Raw genomic sequence first — 13,171 nt, forward strand, 5'->3', positions numbered from 1 at the left:
AGTACTTAAAATATAGTTCTTGATCTCTTGATTGTCTATTCATTTAAAAGTAATTCAATATTTTACAAGGATGTACAAAGAAATCACCTAATAAATTCTATATGATCCTGAACATCCCATTTCTTGAAAGATTATCAATTTTATAATAATCCAGTAAAAACCGCTTCATTAGGGAGAAGCAGCTGACAAATTTTAATTGACCACCTCTCGGTACGTAATCGCATTTTATCAACTTCTAAAAATATATAATATTTTGAATTTGTTGTACATATTTTAAAACACTTTTCCCTCAGTGTTATCAGCTCGTAAACAATTTTTCTCCCAACATTATGTATGTATTTGCTCGCTAATGATAACGAAAGCACCCGCAAAGTTGATCTACAAAATTTCGTCAGTTGCTTCTCATCTCCAACGAAGGAAAGATGCTCCGTAGCAAACTTCTAACTGCCCATTTTGAGACTCTCCGACGAATCTCAAAGCGCCTGATCAATGATGCGCAGTTCAAGCCTCCTCTTGGACGTCTGAGTGTCTGTGAAAGTGATCAAGTTGTGTCGCTGGACTATGGGAATCGCCTCATGCACTTCCCCCTTGTCTGGCTCAGGGATAATTGTCAATGTTCCCAATGCTTTGATCCACCCACGTATAGTCGCATCATAAATTGGTATAACTTCGATGTTCATCCCAAATTACAATCGATTGTTGTAAGTTTTGCAATGTCTTCTCATGTGCCTTTCGCCGTTAAAATGATTTAACATTTTCTCTGTTCAATTTGGATTATATAGTGGAATGATCATGTGAGGAAGATTTTTATTAAATGGGAAGACAATCATGAATCAGTATTTGATCTGAAATGGCTGGAGGAACGTGATTTTTCGCCAAAGAATCAAGAACAGCATTTGACCAGGAATTATCGCCCAGTGAGGAAGCCGTGGAGTAAGGAAAATTTCTTCAGTATCTTCCATTCGTTCGATTACAACGATGTAGTCAGTACAAATGAAGGATTGAAGAATTGGCTTGAATCTCTGTCTGTATATGGAGTTGCGAAGATCACAAATGCCCCAAAGGATGAAGGAGTTTGTCGTAGAGTTGCCAATCGTGTTGGTTTCATAAAGAAGACTCATTTTGGGTAAATAAATCTTTAAAAAATTAATTTTTATCGTTATTATAAGATATTCTTCTTAATATAAAAGGGAAGAGTTCATCGTCAAACATAAACCGGGAACAACCAATAGAGCGTACTTATCATCGGAACTTCAGCTTCATACTGATCTTCCATACTATGAGCATAAACCAGGAGTTAATCTTCTTCACTGCTTGGAACAGTCAAAGTCTCAAGGAGGTAAGTTTTATACAAGAATCAATATCTATTAAAAGTATTCGTAAAAAATGCTTTTTCTTTTTAGGAAAAAATCTCTTAATTGATGCAGTTTACATCTCAAACATGATGAAAGAAATGTATCCACAGCATTACAAATTGCTTAAGACTGTTCCAGTAGATTGGACTGAATTTGGAAGAGAGGATGAGGAAACCTTCCATAGCATTTACAGGGCTCCAGTCTTTGTGTAAGTTCTCTCAGTTTTTTCTTCCAAATTAATTAAAGCAAATTAATTTTATTTCTTCTCCAGTGTTGATGATAAAGACGAATTAATTCGGGTAAACCACAGCACACCTCAGCGTGGAAGTCACTTCACTGTTCCTCTTGGTCTCGTAAAGCCATGGTATGAGGCATTTGATGTCTTTGTGAAACTAATGAAAGCACAAGCAGTGGAATTTAAGACTCAATCCGGAGATATTCTCACCTTTGACAATGTTCGATTGGTCCATGGAAGGAATGCCTACGATGACACAGAATCCAATGTACGATACATCGTTGGGGCTTACCTGGATTGGGACCTTATCTTCTCTCGTCTGAGGGTACTCAAACTCCACTCAGTGAAACAGTAGGGTGATTTTCATGTGTAATTTCTAAAATTTATTGAACATTTTTTGTACAGTAAATTGAATAAAATTAAAGGAAAAATACTCTCAAGGAGAATTTGTCGTGGTTTTATCCGTTTTATCATCGAGATACTTTTGCTTGTAGACCCCAGCAAAATCGTAGACTTTCTCTAGACTCTCCCAGGCATCAGGACGATTGTCAATCAAATATTTGAGGACTATCTGTGTCCCAATTCTCTGCTTATCTGTGCATTTTGCGCAATCTGATTCAAGAGCATCTGGGAGAACATCTAAAGGAGTAAATAAATTTTTTTCTGAAAATCTTTAAATAATTTAATATCTAAAGCTTTCTTCAGAGTTTTCAGGGAGCTTTCAAAGTCTTTTTAACAATATATAAAGAAAATCCTATTTTTTCTTTAAAAATAAAATCGTTGAACTCACTCTTTAACTCCTTTGCATCCGGAGTACAGGGTCCTTCATTTACCAAACATTTTATATAATTATCCAGGATCCTGTAGTTACTCAAAACATTTTCAAGATCCATATCATCGTATCTACTTGTATACTTCTCACTAGAATCACATAAAACACTCCCGAATGTTAAGCAAAGCACAAGAATCCACTTCATGATCAACACTTGATTTTCTTTTTATCTTTTCACTGAGAAAGTTCCGAACTCTGCTCTCAAGCTGGTAGCTAGTCTCTTCTTTTTATACCTCTTTGAATTGCATGCGAAGAGTTCTTTTTTTTTGCACTAAATTGCTGTGGAAATTGCAAGAGTAATTTGAAATCAATTTCCCTCACGACATAGTCTGTGGAAACGCGCGAGGAAGGTTCAATATCAAGGGAAAATTTGAATTTGAGAAGTACAAACACATCCTTGAGATTATGAAATGGAGAGTTTTATTAACAAAAACATATAATGAGGCAAAACATTAGCGATAACAGTTGGTGTTTTTTTCTTCAAATTAATCGAAAAAAAATTGAGTAAAGAGTTTAGAAAAAAAATTTTGTTGGTTTCTCATGCAGAGAGTCATCGATGTTTTCAGCCTCTTAATCGTCTGTAAGAAAGGAGGTAAGATAAGTGTTTATGATGGGTTATTGTTATAATTTTTAGTGTTCATTTTTATATGTTCAGGGGTGGTCATCATATAGATCCAAAAAAAGTAGAAGAAGTGCAGCATTTGTACATTTGCACGGAAAGAGTATTGAAGATTATTATTTTGGTTGTTTTAAATTATAATATTTTGTAGAAGTGCGCTGGAAAGCAGGAAAAGGTGTTAATTTGTGAGATTCAAAATCAATAGTTGTGCCCATCCAGGAAGGTTGGAAGAGGGGACGATTAAGCCTTTTTATTTGGAGGGATGAAAATATTTAAATATTGACGCCCATACTTCTTGCTTGTTCTCTGTATTTGGTAACGTAGACATTGTTGGGGTCATATTTTGCCTGGAGCTCCTTCCACTGTTCAGGTTTCTTCTCAATGACAAATCGCAACACGCGTTCAGATCCACGACGCTGTGCATCGCTGCATTTGGCACAACCACTCTCAAGGGCATCAGGAAGGATACCTGTGCGGAAAAAGCCATAAAAAGCTCATGTTATGTATCTCCGCATATTCGGAAGTTCACAAGTGCTCTATACTCACGTTTGAGTTCACTTCCGTCTGGTGTGCAGCGTCCCTTATCCATGAGACACCTGAAGTAGTTGTTGAAGAGACGATCTGATCGCAGAATCTCATCTATGTCGATATTGTCGTACTTTGTGGTATATTTCTGTTCCTGTGGAGCTGCCAGAGCAACCACAAAGAGAGCACAGCACAGTACAAGGGTCTTCATTTTTGCAAGGTGGTCTTCTATCAGAAAATTAACGCTTAACAAAAAATAATAAGAGAATCTACGGAGAAGAATAGAAAATGGGTCATTAGGTTGTGTTGAAAGGGAGAGAAAAAAAATTGAAATTATGCAATGAGTTTTGAGGTGAATCGACGGGTGAATTAAAAAAAAAGCACGTGGAAAAATTCTCGTGCTGCTTTTGCTGGGATTTTCCAATTCTCAACCTATTGAACCGCCGCCGAGAGGTGTTCTCTCTCTCTCACAGTGTCTCCATTGGGGCGATGTGTATGTAGTTTTCATTGCAAAGCAAATTTTTCAATGTTAGTCGTGTTGAGAAATAGATAAAAATTTCCATGGTCTCTCACTCCTTTCCCACTTTACACACCAAATTACTATTATGCCTCTCTATATATGAATAGCATATATGCAAAATTATATGCAATTTCAAACACTCGTGGATTTTTTTCACAATCCTTTGTCGCTAAATTTCTCTGATTACAGAGCTCGATTGCAATTTATAATTAAATACATATTGATACCAAAGACAATTGCGTATGTTTTATCAGGAAATTTTGCATTTTCTACTTAATAATTTCACTCAAGCTGAAGGCAAAGCTTTAATTTTAAACTTTCTTAAAAGAATATCCGCGATTTTTTTCTCTTTTATATATTGAAAAAATATCATTCTAATTGGCAAGGAAATAAATGATTTTTTTTTAAATTTTAATTTCAACTTTCAATTTTTAAGATGATTTTTAAAAAGATTATTTTCATAGGATGTGATTTTTTTTCTTAAATAATAATGCTTTGTTACTTTTTACTCAATGTGCCGTAAAACACATTTATAGCGCATTTTATGTGGAGAGAAAACAAGACAATAAAAATACCTACATTGCTGCTATCCCTTAAAATTCATTGAAGCACTTTAAATTTTACTACCAAAACAAATTGCAAAAAAAGTTTTAAAAAATACAGATAAACCGGTACACTAAAATAGCAACAGGTATTTATTTACGGAAAAAAAGAATTAAATATAAAAATATTTTCTTAAAAATTCATTAAAACTGGAACTCATTTTGTATTTACCAAACTCTTTGGTCATCGCGCTCCAATTCACAGAATACGTAACTCTTTCAGGTGAACTCTGACATTTTACCTGTCCACTGCACTAAAAATTTCTCTCCACATGTTCCGCTCTTTTTCTTATCTCCTCGAAAAAAAATTTATTTCTTCGTTTATTTTATCGTCTGTTTGCTTTGAGTTTTTTTTGTGGTCGCACGTTCCCACAATTTGGCAGATTACCTCATCACCGTATGTGATCTTCAAACAGGTGCAAGAAAAAAATTTGCATTATTCTGTTGGTTTAACGTTGTTTTTTCTTACTCTCCTGCCCGTCAGTCGAAGAAATTTTTATCGCAGGGAGTAAAAAAGAAGAAGTATTAAACAGAAACTATTTCAACTTTCGCCAATTCCTTATGCATATACAATATACAAGAGTTTTAAAGAGATATAACACGCCTTTGTACATGATGTTACAAAATACATAATATAATTCCAAAGTAAATGATATATTCCGTCTGTTATGTGTGGAAGAATTCACTCTGTTTAAAAATTACTTTTACTTTCAATGCTCTCAGACACCACTGTGTGTACCGAGGCGACAAAGTGACTCTTTTGAGTCTCTTACACCGATGAGACGGTGTGTAAGCAAGCACTGAAGTGATTAAAATTTCATTCATGATCTTCCATTGACGCTGATTGAGGTCTGTTTCGCCATAGAAATGCATTGAAATCATAATGAAAAAATATTTATGTATAACTGTGATAAAGTTTTCAACAAAAGACTCCAACTGTGCGTTAAGCGACGAACCCGCAAATTGAATCACTTATTTAAATTCATATTGCATATTTATACAAAGTATAATAATTTTAACGCCATACTCAATCACAAATGAATGGCTGCGATGTGAGAAGATTGTGCGGATGATTGCAGAAAATTGGCAAAATCACTTACACTATAAAAATGAAACTTATTACGAATAAAAAATAAATATACACTTGCTGCGAATGCAGAGACTCGACTGACTACCTGTGAGACGCACTGTCCGCCTTTTATACAAACCTCACGCTTGGACTTCGAGTCTTGACGATTTAATTTCACACACAGGTGAAAATTCCGACTAATTATTTTTGCTGTGTAGCAAATACGAACGTACACCACCAATACACTTCGGCACATATAAGATGTGACTTGGGAGGAATAAAATTTTAACTTAAATCTTAATCAAATAGACTTTCTTACAGGAGCTTCGGTGGAATCACCAATAAAATAATGAATTTATTTGCCAATCAATTATGCTCTCTAAAAGTATTTGCATTGAATTCTCCAGGAAAAGCACTTTTTACGCGTTCTGCAGAATCTCTTTGCAGGGCCGCATGTTTTTTTCTTGACTTTATCTCTATTGTATCTGCGATAAAAATGATTTGTTTTTTTTAAACCTATCAACTTCTAGGATAATCGAATTCTTATGTTACCTCACACGCACTACGGAAGAATAGACTAATATTATATAAGAATGAATATAAGAATGAACTAATATTTTTTTTATAAACATGCGGTTTAATCATTCCTCATAAGACTTTAGCTTTATGCTTGTGGCTGAAAACAAGCTTTTTGAGACCTGCCTTACGAGATGTGAGATAACTCACATATCTAGTTGCATAGAAATGTATATAAACTTTGGGCCAAGGAAATGTTGCTTTTCTACTTAATATATGCACTCTGGAAACAAAAATTCTGATTTAAATTTAAATTATAAATTTTCAATCAAATGCCATAAAGTTGAATGTTAAGACGAGATATTTTACCATAAAATGATCAAATTGATGAACAATTCTCAGTCTGAATTAAAGAAAATCAACATAAATAAAATGATCAAAATGTTAAAAGGCTATATGGATCCGGAAGGAATCCAACAGCCGTACAAAATTAAAGTGCAGAAGAAGAAGAAAATGTTAAAAATTCAAATATTTATTTTAAAGAATATAATTTTTTGTTTCCAAAATGGTCAAGTCAAAAGTTAAATAAAGATTTAATTTAATGGAAATGCAAGAAAAATTCCAAGTTTATGTTTGAATAAACATCCCTTTGAAAATTCCTCTCAAAAGATTTGAGCTCCTTAAGAAGCCCATAAATTACCTACAATTTTTCGATTTAATTTGTGAATTTGATTTATTTATCCAGAGCTACTGCTTATTGATCAATTTGATAAACCACATTTTGATTTAAATCATTTTTCTTATGCCTAATAAAATTATTAATACATGTTAAATAAAAACATACAAGAAATGAATCATAGAACAATCACAAATAATGGAAATTTTTCAGTAAAAAAGACCATGACTTTGGGTAGAGATAATCCGCGTTGAAAATTGTAAGAAAAATAACTACTTCCCATGAAATTTAGAAACTAAATACGCGTATAAATAGATGTATAGCACAGCACAATATTTTGGCCGGCAATTACCACATTCACCTTGAATGTCAGCAAAGAAGTCAAGTTTAATGATTATTTTTGCAACAAAGATATTAATCGCTGTCTGTGGAGTAGTACATTAAAATCGTAACAAAAAGGTGCAATTGGAGATAAGATTACGACGTGTGATTCAATGAAAATCATCCTGAAACCTTGATGGAAATTTTCTTCCTCTTGTATGGCTATAACGAGGTTAATGAATTGCATTTCAGAATGATGAGTTTCTGGTGGAATATTTTTCCATTATTTTGCAGATTTATTATTCATTTTTTACGGATTTTTTCAAGTGTTTTCAAATTCAAAGCTTTTGGCTGGCTCATCTGTTTGCGCGAGCTTCACATTGAGTGTAATCAAGCTTCTCGTGAAAAAAAAATACACGCGTATTTTTCTTTCTCTTAATCCTCATGTTGAATGTACCTGTATATGATAAATAATACATTGAATAATTTTTATTGACGTGGGAAGAATTTAAATATACATACATATAGGAGTCATTCTGGAGGGATCTTTCTCTTGCGATAGAGCAAACACAAAAGATGATGAAAAAAAGACAGTCTGAAGAGACTTTGTAGTTGACGTCATATTAATGGCAAAATATGCGCAATCACAGTGGGAAATACCACAAAAAGTTGCAGAATATTGGATAATATTCATCAATAAACTGTCTACTAATGCAAGCTGTGCGTATGCAAAAAGCAGAACAACCAATCATTCACTGGAGTGGTTAAGTAAATTTTCCATTCGATGGAATTATAAGACAATATATCAATTACAACCCATGTCAGATATCATTGAGATAAAATCGAGATAAACACCTTTTTTTCCTTAACTAATGGATTAATCAACACTTAAAATATATTCCAATATTTTCTCACTTCAATGCTTTGCCATTAACATTGAAAATGCATAATTAAAAAAAAATAACGCACGAGATTTCCAATCGCAAAAAAAAGATTGGGATTGTTTTTCCTTCCTCTCACACACTTTTTTCTCTCTTATATGACGAACAAATCAGGGAAAGGTTTTTTTATTCTCAATTTTCATCTAAAAGTTAGTTTGAAAGCAATTGAGAAAAAAAAAATTGAGTCATCTAATGAGTAGTTAATAAATTAACTTTTCCACACTGCTTTTCCGATTGTTTACAAGCAGAAAATTTCACGGTGATTTTTTTCTTTAAGAGGCTTATCATTCATTTCCAAGAATCTTACCTTGATCTTGTGTATTGTATATGAAAGAGTTCTCTAGAAAATTGTAACGTTGTAGATGTGATAAATATTCTTTTCGCTGTTGTTGGTATATATTGAAAAGAATTTAATGCATGAAAATTGGGTCAAATTGAGCAGGAAAATTTTTTACCAAAGAAATGTATTTGTTAGAAAACTGAAAAATAAATTAATATCCTCGTATAAAGATTTTAATGGAGAACCTGAAAGTCAGGTAAAATTAAATTAAAGAGATGATAAAATTAAAAAGAATAAATTACAATTTTTGAGGGTTTCGTCATTCTTGTTTGGGTGTTTGATCTTGAACTTACAACCCCAGTTCTTGATACCAGAGCTATGTACCTACACCATTAATCATTTAATTATGCTGCTGGAAGCATTAGATAGCATCGTTTATGCAATATTTTGTACAGCAATTCCAGTCTTCATTAATTTTCCTAATGAAGAAAATGTTAAAGGGTTAATATTCACCTCATAATACGTGCCATTATTTTTTGCAAGAAAAATAATTTTCAAGACCCATTTACATACATACAATCGACACATTTATTTCATTTAATTATACATATGACATGATTAAACTTTTTTTTGTTTCCAATATAAATTACACGCTCATATTAACTCCAATAACTCATTAAACAGAACTACATAACAATACTTTTTTTTGGTAATTAAACCACATTTTAGCATACATACGAAATATATTTAATAAAATACCTCCTTGTAATAAGAAAAAAGAAAGAAAATTATCTTGATTTAAATGCTGAATTGGTTATTTTACATTAGAATCATTCATTGTAAAAATTCTCTTTTCTCCACCATTCTTTTTTGTGTGTATAAAATTCTTGTGAGATAAAATTGAAAGTCGCACACGCCGTGCTTATTCACATTATGCCAACAGAAACGACAATGAACTCATTTTATAGCTCAACAATAAAAAGAAGAGTTTTTTTTTAATATTCATAGCATTAGATTAACAAATTAAGAATAGAATTTATGGTGATAAAATTTTATTTTGATATGACGATGAATTGCTTTAGATTAATTCAGGTGTAGAAAGTTTTTTTTTCTTTGTGTTCTGTTGCATTCACATCTTTCTAGTATTTTCTACAAATAGACACAGTCATGGGATTAATTCTATCGTTGCTTTGGGTAATCAAATTAATTCTACTAATTACACACAGGAATTTTCCCCTCTGCATTGATTCTCATTAAGTTCTTTTCTTTATTTTGGTGAGAATCACGAGAAGTGAGTAATTTTTAATTGTGTGAAAGAAAATATAAATTTCTACTAATGATATAAAGTTATGATTGATTCATTGTGCTGTTTGAGTATATATAATATAGTTGAGTCCTCCCTCGATGCCCACATTCGTTGCATTAAACACCACCACGATATTTTCTAATTAGCATTGACCAGACGTCGGGATATCTGGTTTGGAGGAAATTAGTCAGCTTCTGGGCATTTTGGGCTTGCTGTGGTGAACAGTTTCGACAGTTCCGCAGAATAACCTCGGGAAGTGCAGCTTTGAGATAATAATAAGAAGAAAAAAATTAATTATTTTGCCCACCACGGGAAAACCTTATTTTTATTCTATACTCAAGAACTTTTTCTTTACTTCAAGTTTAACATCTTTATTTATTTTATTTACTTTATTTAATAAAGATTTTAATAATGGATTATTAATTTTTTTTTGTTTTTCTTTCATCATTTTCTAAAAAGTGTTTAAATAATTTATTTATATAGTGTTGTAGCCGTTGTAGTAGTTTTAACTACAGAATGCATAACCTTATGCAACAAACATTAAATATCTTTACGTCTAAAAACTTTTTGCTTTATTGGCTTAAATTCAAGTAGAGATACTTGGTTGCAAATTAAGCAAATTAAAACATTTTATGAATTTTTTTTTGGCTGTTTTAGTTGTGCAAATAATTGAATTTCTTAGAAGCGCACGTGAATGTTATAATAAAATTTTATTTTGTACAAGGACTCTTCTTGTCAAAGGCTGACCTAAAATCCTGCAATTGCACGTTAATTACTACGTGCAGTAATATGAACAAAATAAAAAGTTTTATTCGTTTCATTCATAATTATTAAGTACTTCCAAGAAAGTCAGGAAATCTCACGGATAATCTCATTCACGTGGCAGTAGTTCCTAATTGTTTTTCATCACCTCTGCAGACACTTTTTTGCTTCCATAAATCCCATAAATCTCAACCACAATGTAATTTGCAATATCACATTTTGCTATCTCTATCACCCTGACCACAGCAAAGGCGACATCACCAACCCATTGTTGTGTATTTGTAAAACGCGCAGCACTGGGGAAAATACTGGTCTCTCTGACTACGTTTGCACATTAAATTGATTATTGTTGTCCGATTAATCATGCGGTATTCATTACGTTCTCTCGAGAATCCTATTTGCACACACTTCTTTGCTAATTAAGCCGCAAAGTGCAATTTTGCAATCGACCCCTGATGCTCATGGGTGGGGTGTAGTGTGAGATGTTTTCTTGCAAATATTAGCATGATGGATGAATAAAATAAATTTATTATCGTTCTCTTTTTGTATAAATACCTTTGAGCTGGCGTCCAAGTTGATCACAGGGACTCTTTTCGAGGACACACATTATTTGTCTGCTCACAATGAGCTGATTGTTCAAGAGCCGCGTGATATTCTTGTCATCTGTGTGAATTTTTTGCACAAAGAGGCACAAGAGAAGAATCTGGAGGCACACAAATCCATTTGACATTTTGCACACCGCTAGATCTTCTCACACACAACTACGTTTCTTTTTCCTTCTACCGTCGTCGACGGTGTCCCTGGGAGATCAGTTTGCTGGTGAGAGAATCCTTAAGAATTGCGTCGAGATGTGAATTTTTTTTTACAAGAGAGTAGGGGGATGTAAGAACTTTTTTGTGTAACAATGGGGAAGTTACGTGTGTGGCACAAATTGGGGTGAAAGATTCTGAGTTAAAATTGGAGCTTGCGCGCAGGAAATTGGGAGTAATCAATAAATAGGCGAGAGATGCTGTGAGAAATGTATCGCGTAGTAATGTATTTCAATTCAGTTTTTTAGAAGAACATACTCCTCATGCGCCTCCCCATCGTCTGGCGATCATAGAGAACGTTGAATTTATTAACCAGCTGATTCATGTCATTGCAACCCTTTGTGAGAGTCCCCAGATATGTAATGAGGCACACATCGTTGGATTGCTGAAAGAATGCAAAACATTTAGAATTTCTCTTCTATCTCATTAACGTTGCCAGTAAAGAAAATCTCACCATGTAGAATTCCTGACGAAAAGCCGATGTCTGCAGGATGGGCAAGCGATGGCTTAGGGAATAAACTTCACGCAGAATCTCATGATTGGGCTTAATTTTGCCACTCTCAACTTCCTTAATGTAGGCCAAGACAAGCTTAACGCGCTGATGAAGCATTTTTATTGCACCATGCTGTGCCATTAGATGCTCAGCCACAACAGAATTCTCACCACCATCATTGGCAGACATTCTAGCCACATGATCCACACCAATCCGTTCCGCTTCCTCCGTTGCAAGAGTATACTTCAGAGGAACAAAGAGCATCGTTGCCTCTCCCTGAACAATGTCGATTATGGATTCATACAGTCCAATAGGGAGTTTCTGGTAAAAAAAAAATTAAAACCAATTGTATTTGATGCAGAGAAATATGCTCAAAGCACTCACATCAACCCCCTTTGATTGTGGATTCAGCTGAAGCATAATGGGGCACTCATTTATCTGGCAAATCTGCTTGTGGACATTCACATCACTCTCAGATGGAGCTTCACCCGTTGTATACCATCCCAAGAAATCCAAATCACTGAAAACCTGCTTGTCTATTGTGAGAAATAATTAATTTTGCTGACAGCCTTTAGCTAAAATTATTAATAACTTACATTGCTGCTCCTTGGCAATGTAGTAATCTTTATTGATAACAATATCCCCATCCTGATTAAATTCAAACTTGAGCTCAAAAGAATTCAGCACTTCGATATTTCGCCCCTTTTGCTTTCCAATGAGAGCTCCAATAACTAAAAGAATATCAATTACAGATTCATATTGATTCGGGGACATTTCCTACGCAGTCTTACCCTGCTTCCGGGCTCCTTCCTGTGCACGAATACGCGTCCAATGCTCAGAAATGTTCATCACAACAAGAGGATGGAGTGAGATTGTTACTGAGGGAATTGTAGTTGAACTGGCCATAACATTGGGAAAGGATTTCTTTTCAGAAGTCGTATCCATTGTCTCCGGAAGGACCTTCTCCTCGTCAACTTCCATTGTCTCTTCCTTTTTGGCTTCCATCATCTAGGATTTTTAATTAATAAACAGATTAATAGATTGAATGTCTTACTGGTATTTTTTTCAATGGAAAATTACGTGAAAAACTCGCAGATTTCCCTGGAAATTCTTTTTCAGCACAAACCGCAAACACTACAAATTTGAGGTTATGAGTAACTGAATGACATTAGCTGTTATGTTTGTAAAGTATGTAGTAAAATTTCATTGAAAATTTCAATATAGAATTGAAAATTTCAAAAGTTTGATAATAAATAAGGTATTTTAATCTTTTAAAAAAAAATTCTAATTCTTGCACAAATATTCTCAAT

At 33.7% G+C, this 13,171-nt stretch overlaps 5 protein-coding genes across 6 annotated transcripts; 1 reads left to right on the forward strand and 4 right to left on the reverse strand.

Moving 5' to 3' along the window:
* The first annotated feature begins 280 nt into the window (after positions 1-280).
* Positions 281-2,036, forward strand: LOC129795641 (gamma-butyrobetaine dioxygenase-like). Its single transcript, XM_055837099.1, has 5 exons — positions 281-701; positions 783-1,126; positions 1,191-1,339; positions 1,404-1,563; positions 1,627-2,036. The coding sequence occupies exons 1-5, from the start codon at positions 423-425 to the stop codon at positions 1,943-1,945; spliced, it is 1,251 nt and encodes a 416-aa protein (XP_055693074.1). The 5' UTR covers positions 281-422; the 3' UTR covers positions 1,946-2,036.
* LOC129795651 (ejaculatory bulb-specific protein 3-like) lies at positions 1,948-2,708 on the reverse strand. The gene is made up of 2 exons (XM_055837111.1): positions 2,381-2,708; positions 1,948-2,229 (listed from the first exon to the last, which is right to left on the reverse strand). Exons 1-2 carry the CDS (start codon positions 2,565-2,567, stop codon positions 2,027-2,029), a joined length of 390 nt encoding a protein of 129 aa, XP_055693086.1. The 5' UTR covers positions 2,568-2,708; the 3' UTR covers positions 1,948-2,026.
* Positions 2,709-2,819: 111 nt separating this feature from the next.
* On the reverse strand, positions 2,820-5,876 carry LOC129795659 (ejaculatory bulb-specific protein 3-like). Of its 2 annotated transcripts, XM_055837132.1 has the most exons (4): positions 5,789-5,876; positions 3,588-3,835; positions 3,334-3,510; positions 2,820-3,000 (listed from the first exon to the last, which is right to left on the reverse strand). In XM_055837132.1, the coding sequence occupies exons 2-4, from the start codon at positions 3,775-3,777 to the stop codon at positions 2,993-2,995; spliced, it is 375 nt and encodes a 124-aa protein (XP_055693107.1). In that variant the 5' UTR covers positions 3,778-3,835; positions 5,789-5,876; the 3' UTR covers positions 2,820-2,992. The 2 variants fall into 2 exon arrangements, with proteins under 2 accessions (XP_055693107.1, XP_055693098.1); XM_055837123.1 differs by having other exon boundaries at positions 2,820-3,510.
* Positions 5,877-9,055: 3,179 nt separating this feature from the next.
* On the reverse strand, positions 9,056-11,441 carry LOC129795685 (uncharacterized). The gene is made up of 2 exons (XM_055837155.1): positions 11,115-11,441; positions 9,056-10,059 (listed from the first exon to the last, which is right to left on the reverse strand). Exons 1-2 carry the CDS (start codon positions 11,287-11,289, stop codon positions 9,914-9,916), a joined length of 321 nt encoding a protein of 106 aa, XP_055693130.1. The 5' UTR covers positions 11,290-11,441; the 3' UTR covers positions 9,056-9,913.
* Positions 11,442-11,566: 125 nt separating this feature from the next.
* LOC129795674 (COP9 signalosome complex subunit 6) lies at positions 11,567-13,017 on the reverse strand. The gene is made up of 6 exons (XM_055837143.1): positions 12,942-13,017; positions 12,653-12,869; positions 12,458-12,592; positions 12,246-12,397; positions 11,823-12,182; positions 11,567-11,753 (listed from the first exon to the last, which is right to left on the reverse strand). Exons 2-6 carry the CDS (start codon positions 12,867-12,869, stop codon positions 11,613-11,615), a joined length of 1,005 nt encoding a protein of 334 aa, XP_055693118.1. The 5' UTR covers positions 12,942-13,017; the 3' UTR covers positions 11,567-11,612.
* Between the last annotated feature and the right edge of the window lie 154 nt (positions 13,018-13,171).

The sequence above is a fragment of the Lutzomyia longipalpis genome, chromosome 1, assembly GCF_024334085.1.
Source record: "Lutzomyia longipalpis isolate SR_M1_2022 chromosome 1, ASM2433408v1".
Lineage (NCBI taxonomy): Eukaryota > Metazoa > Arthropoda > Insecta > Diptera > Psychodidae > Lutzomyia > Lutzomyia longipalpis.

Bases quoted from the DNA above. Each gene is read 5' to 3' on its own strand.
- LOC129795651 (XM_055837111.1), bottom strand. From the start codon at position 2,567: ATGAAGTGGATTCTTGTGCTTTGCTTAACATTCGGGAGTGTTTTATGT. The intron at 2,230-2,380 runs GTGAGTTCAACG...TTACTCCTTTAG, and splicing joins GGATGCAAAGGAGTTAAAGA to ATGTTCTCCCAGATGCTCTT.
- LOC129795659 (XM_055837123.1), bottom strand. From the start codon at position 3,777: ATGAAGACCCTTGTACTGTGCTGTGCTCTCTTTGTGGTTGCTCTGGCA. The intron at 3,511-3,587 runs GTGAGTATAGAG...TTTTCCGCACAG, and splicing joins AGACGGAAGTGAACTCAAAC to GTATCCTTCCTGATGCCCTT.
- LOC129795674 (XM_055837143.1), bottom strand. From the start codon at position 12,869: ATGATGGAAGCCAAAAAGGAAGAGACAATGGAAGTTGACGAGGAGAAG. The intron at 12,593-12,652 runs GTAAGACTGCGT...ATATTCTTTTAG, and splicing joins GGAAGGAGCCCGGAAGCAGG to TTATTGGAGCTCTCATTGGA. The intron at 11,754-11,822 runs GTGAGATTTTCT...GCATTCTTTCAG, and splicing joins TTCGTCAGGAATTCTACATG to CAATCCAACGATGTGTGCCT.
- LOC129795641 (XM_055837099.1), top strand. From the start codon at position 423: ATGCTCCGTAGCAAACTTCTAACTGCCCATTTTGAGACTCTCCGACGA. The intron at 1,340-1,403 runs GTAAGTTTTATA...TTTTCTTTTTAG, and splicing joins ACAGTCAAAGTCTCAAGGAG to GAAAAAATCTCTTAATTGAT. The intron at 1,564-1,626 runs GTAAGTTCTCTC...TTTCTTCTCCAG, and splicing joins TACAGGGCTCCAGTCTTTGT to TGTTGATGATAAAGACGAAT.
- LOC129795685 (XM_055837155.1), bottom strand. From the start codon at position 11,289: ATGTCAAATGGATTTGTGTGCCTCCAGATTCTTCTCTTGTGCCTCTTT. The intron at 10,060-11,114 runs GTATTTATACAA...ATTATCTCAAAG, and splicing joins ACTTGGACGCCAGCTCAAAG to CTGCACTTCCCGAGGTTATT.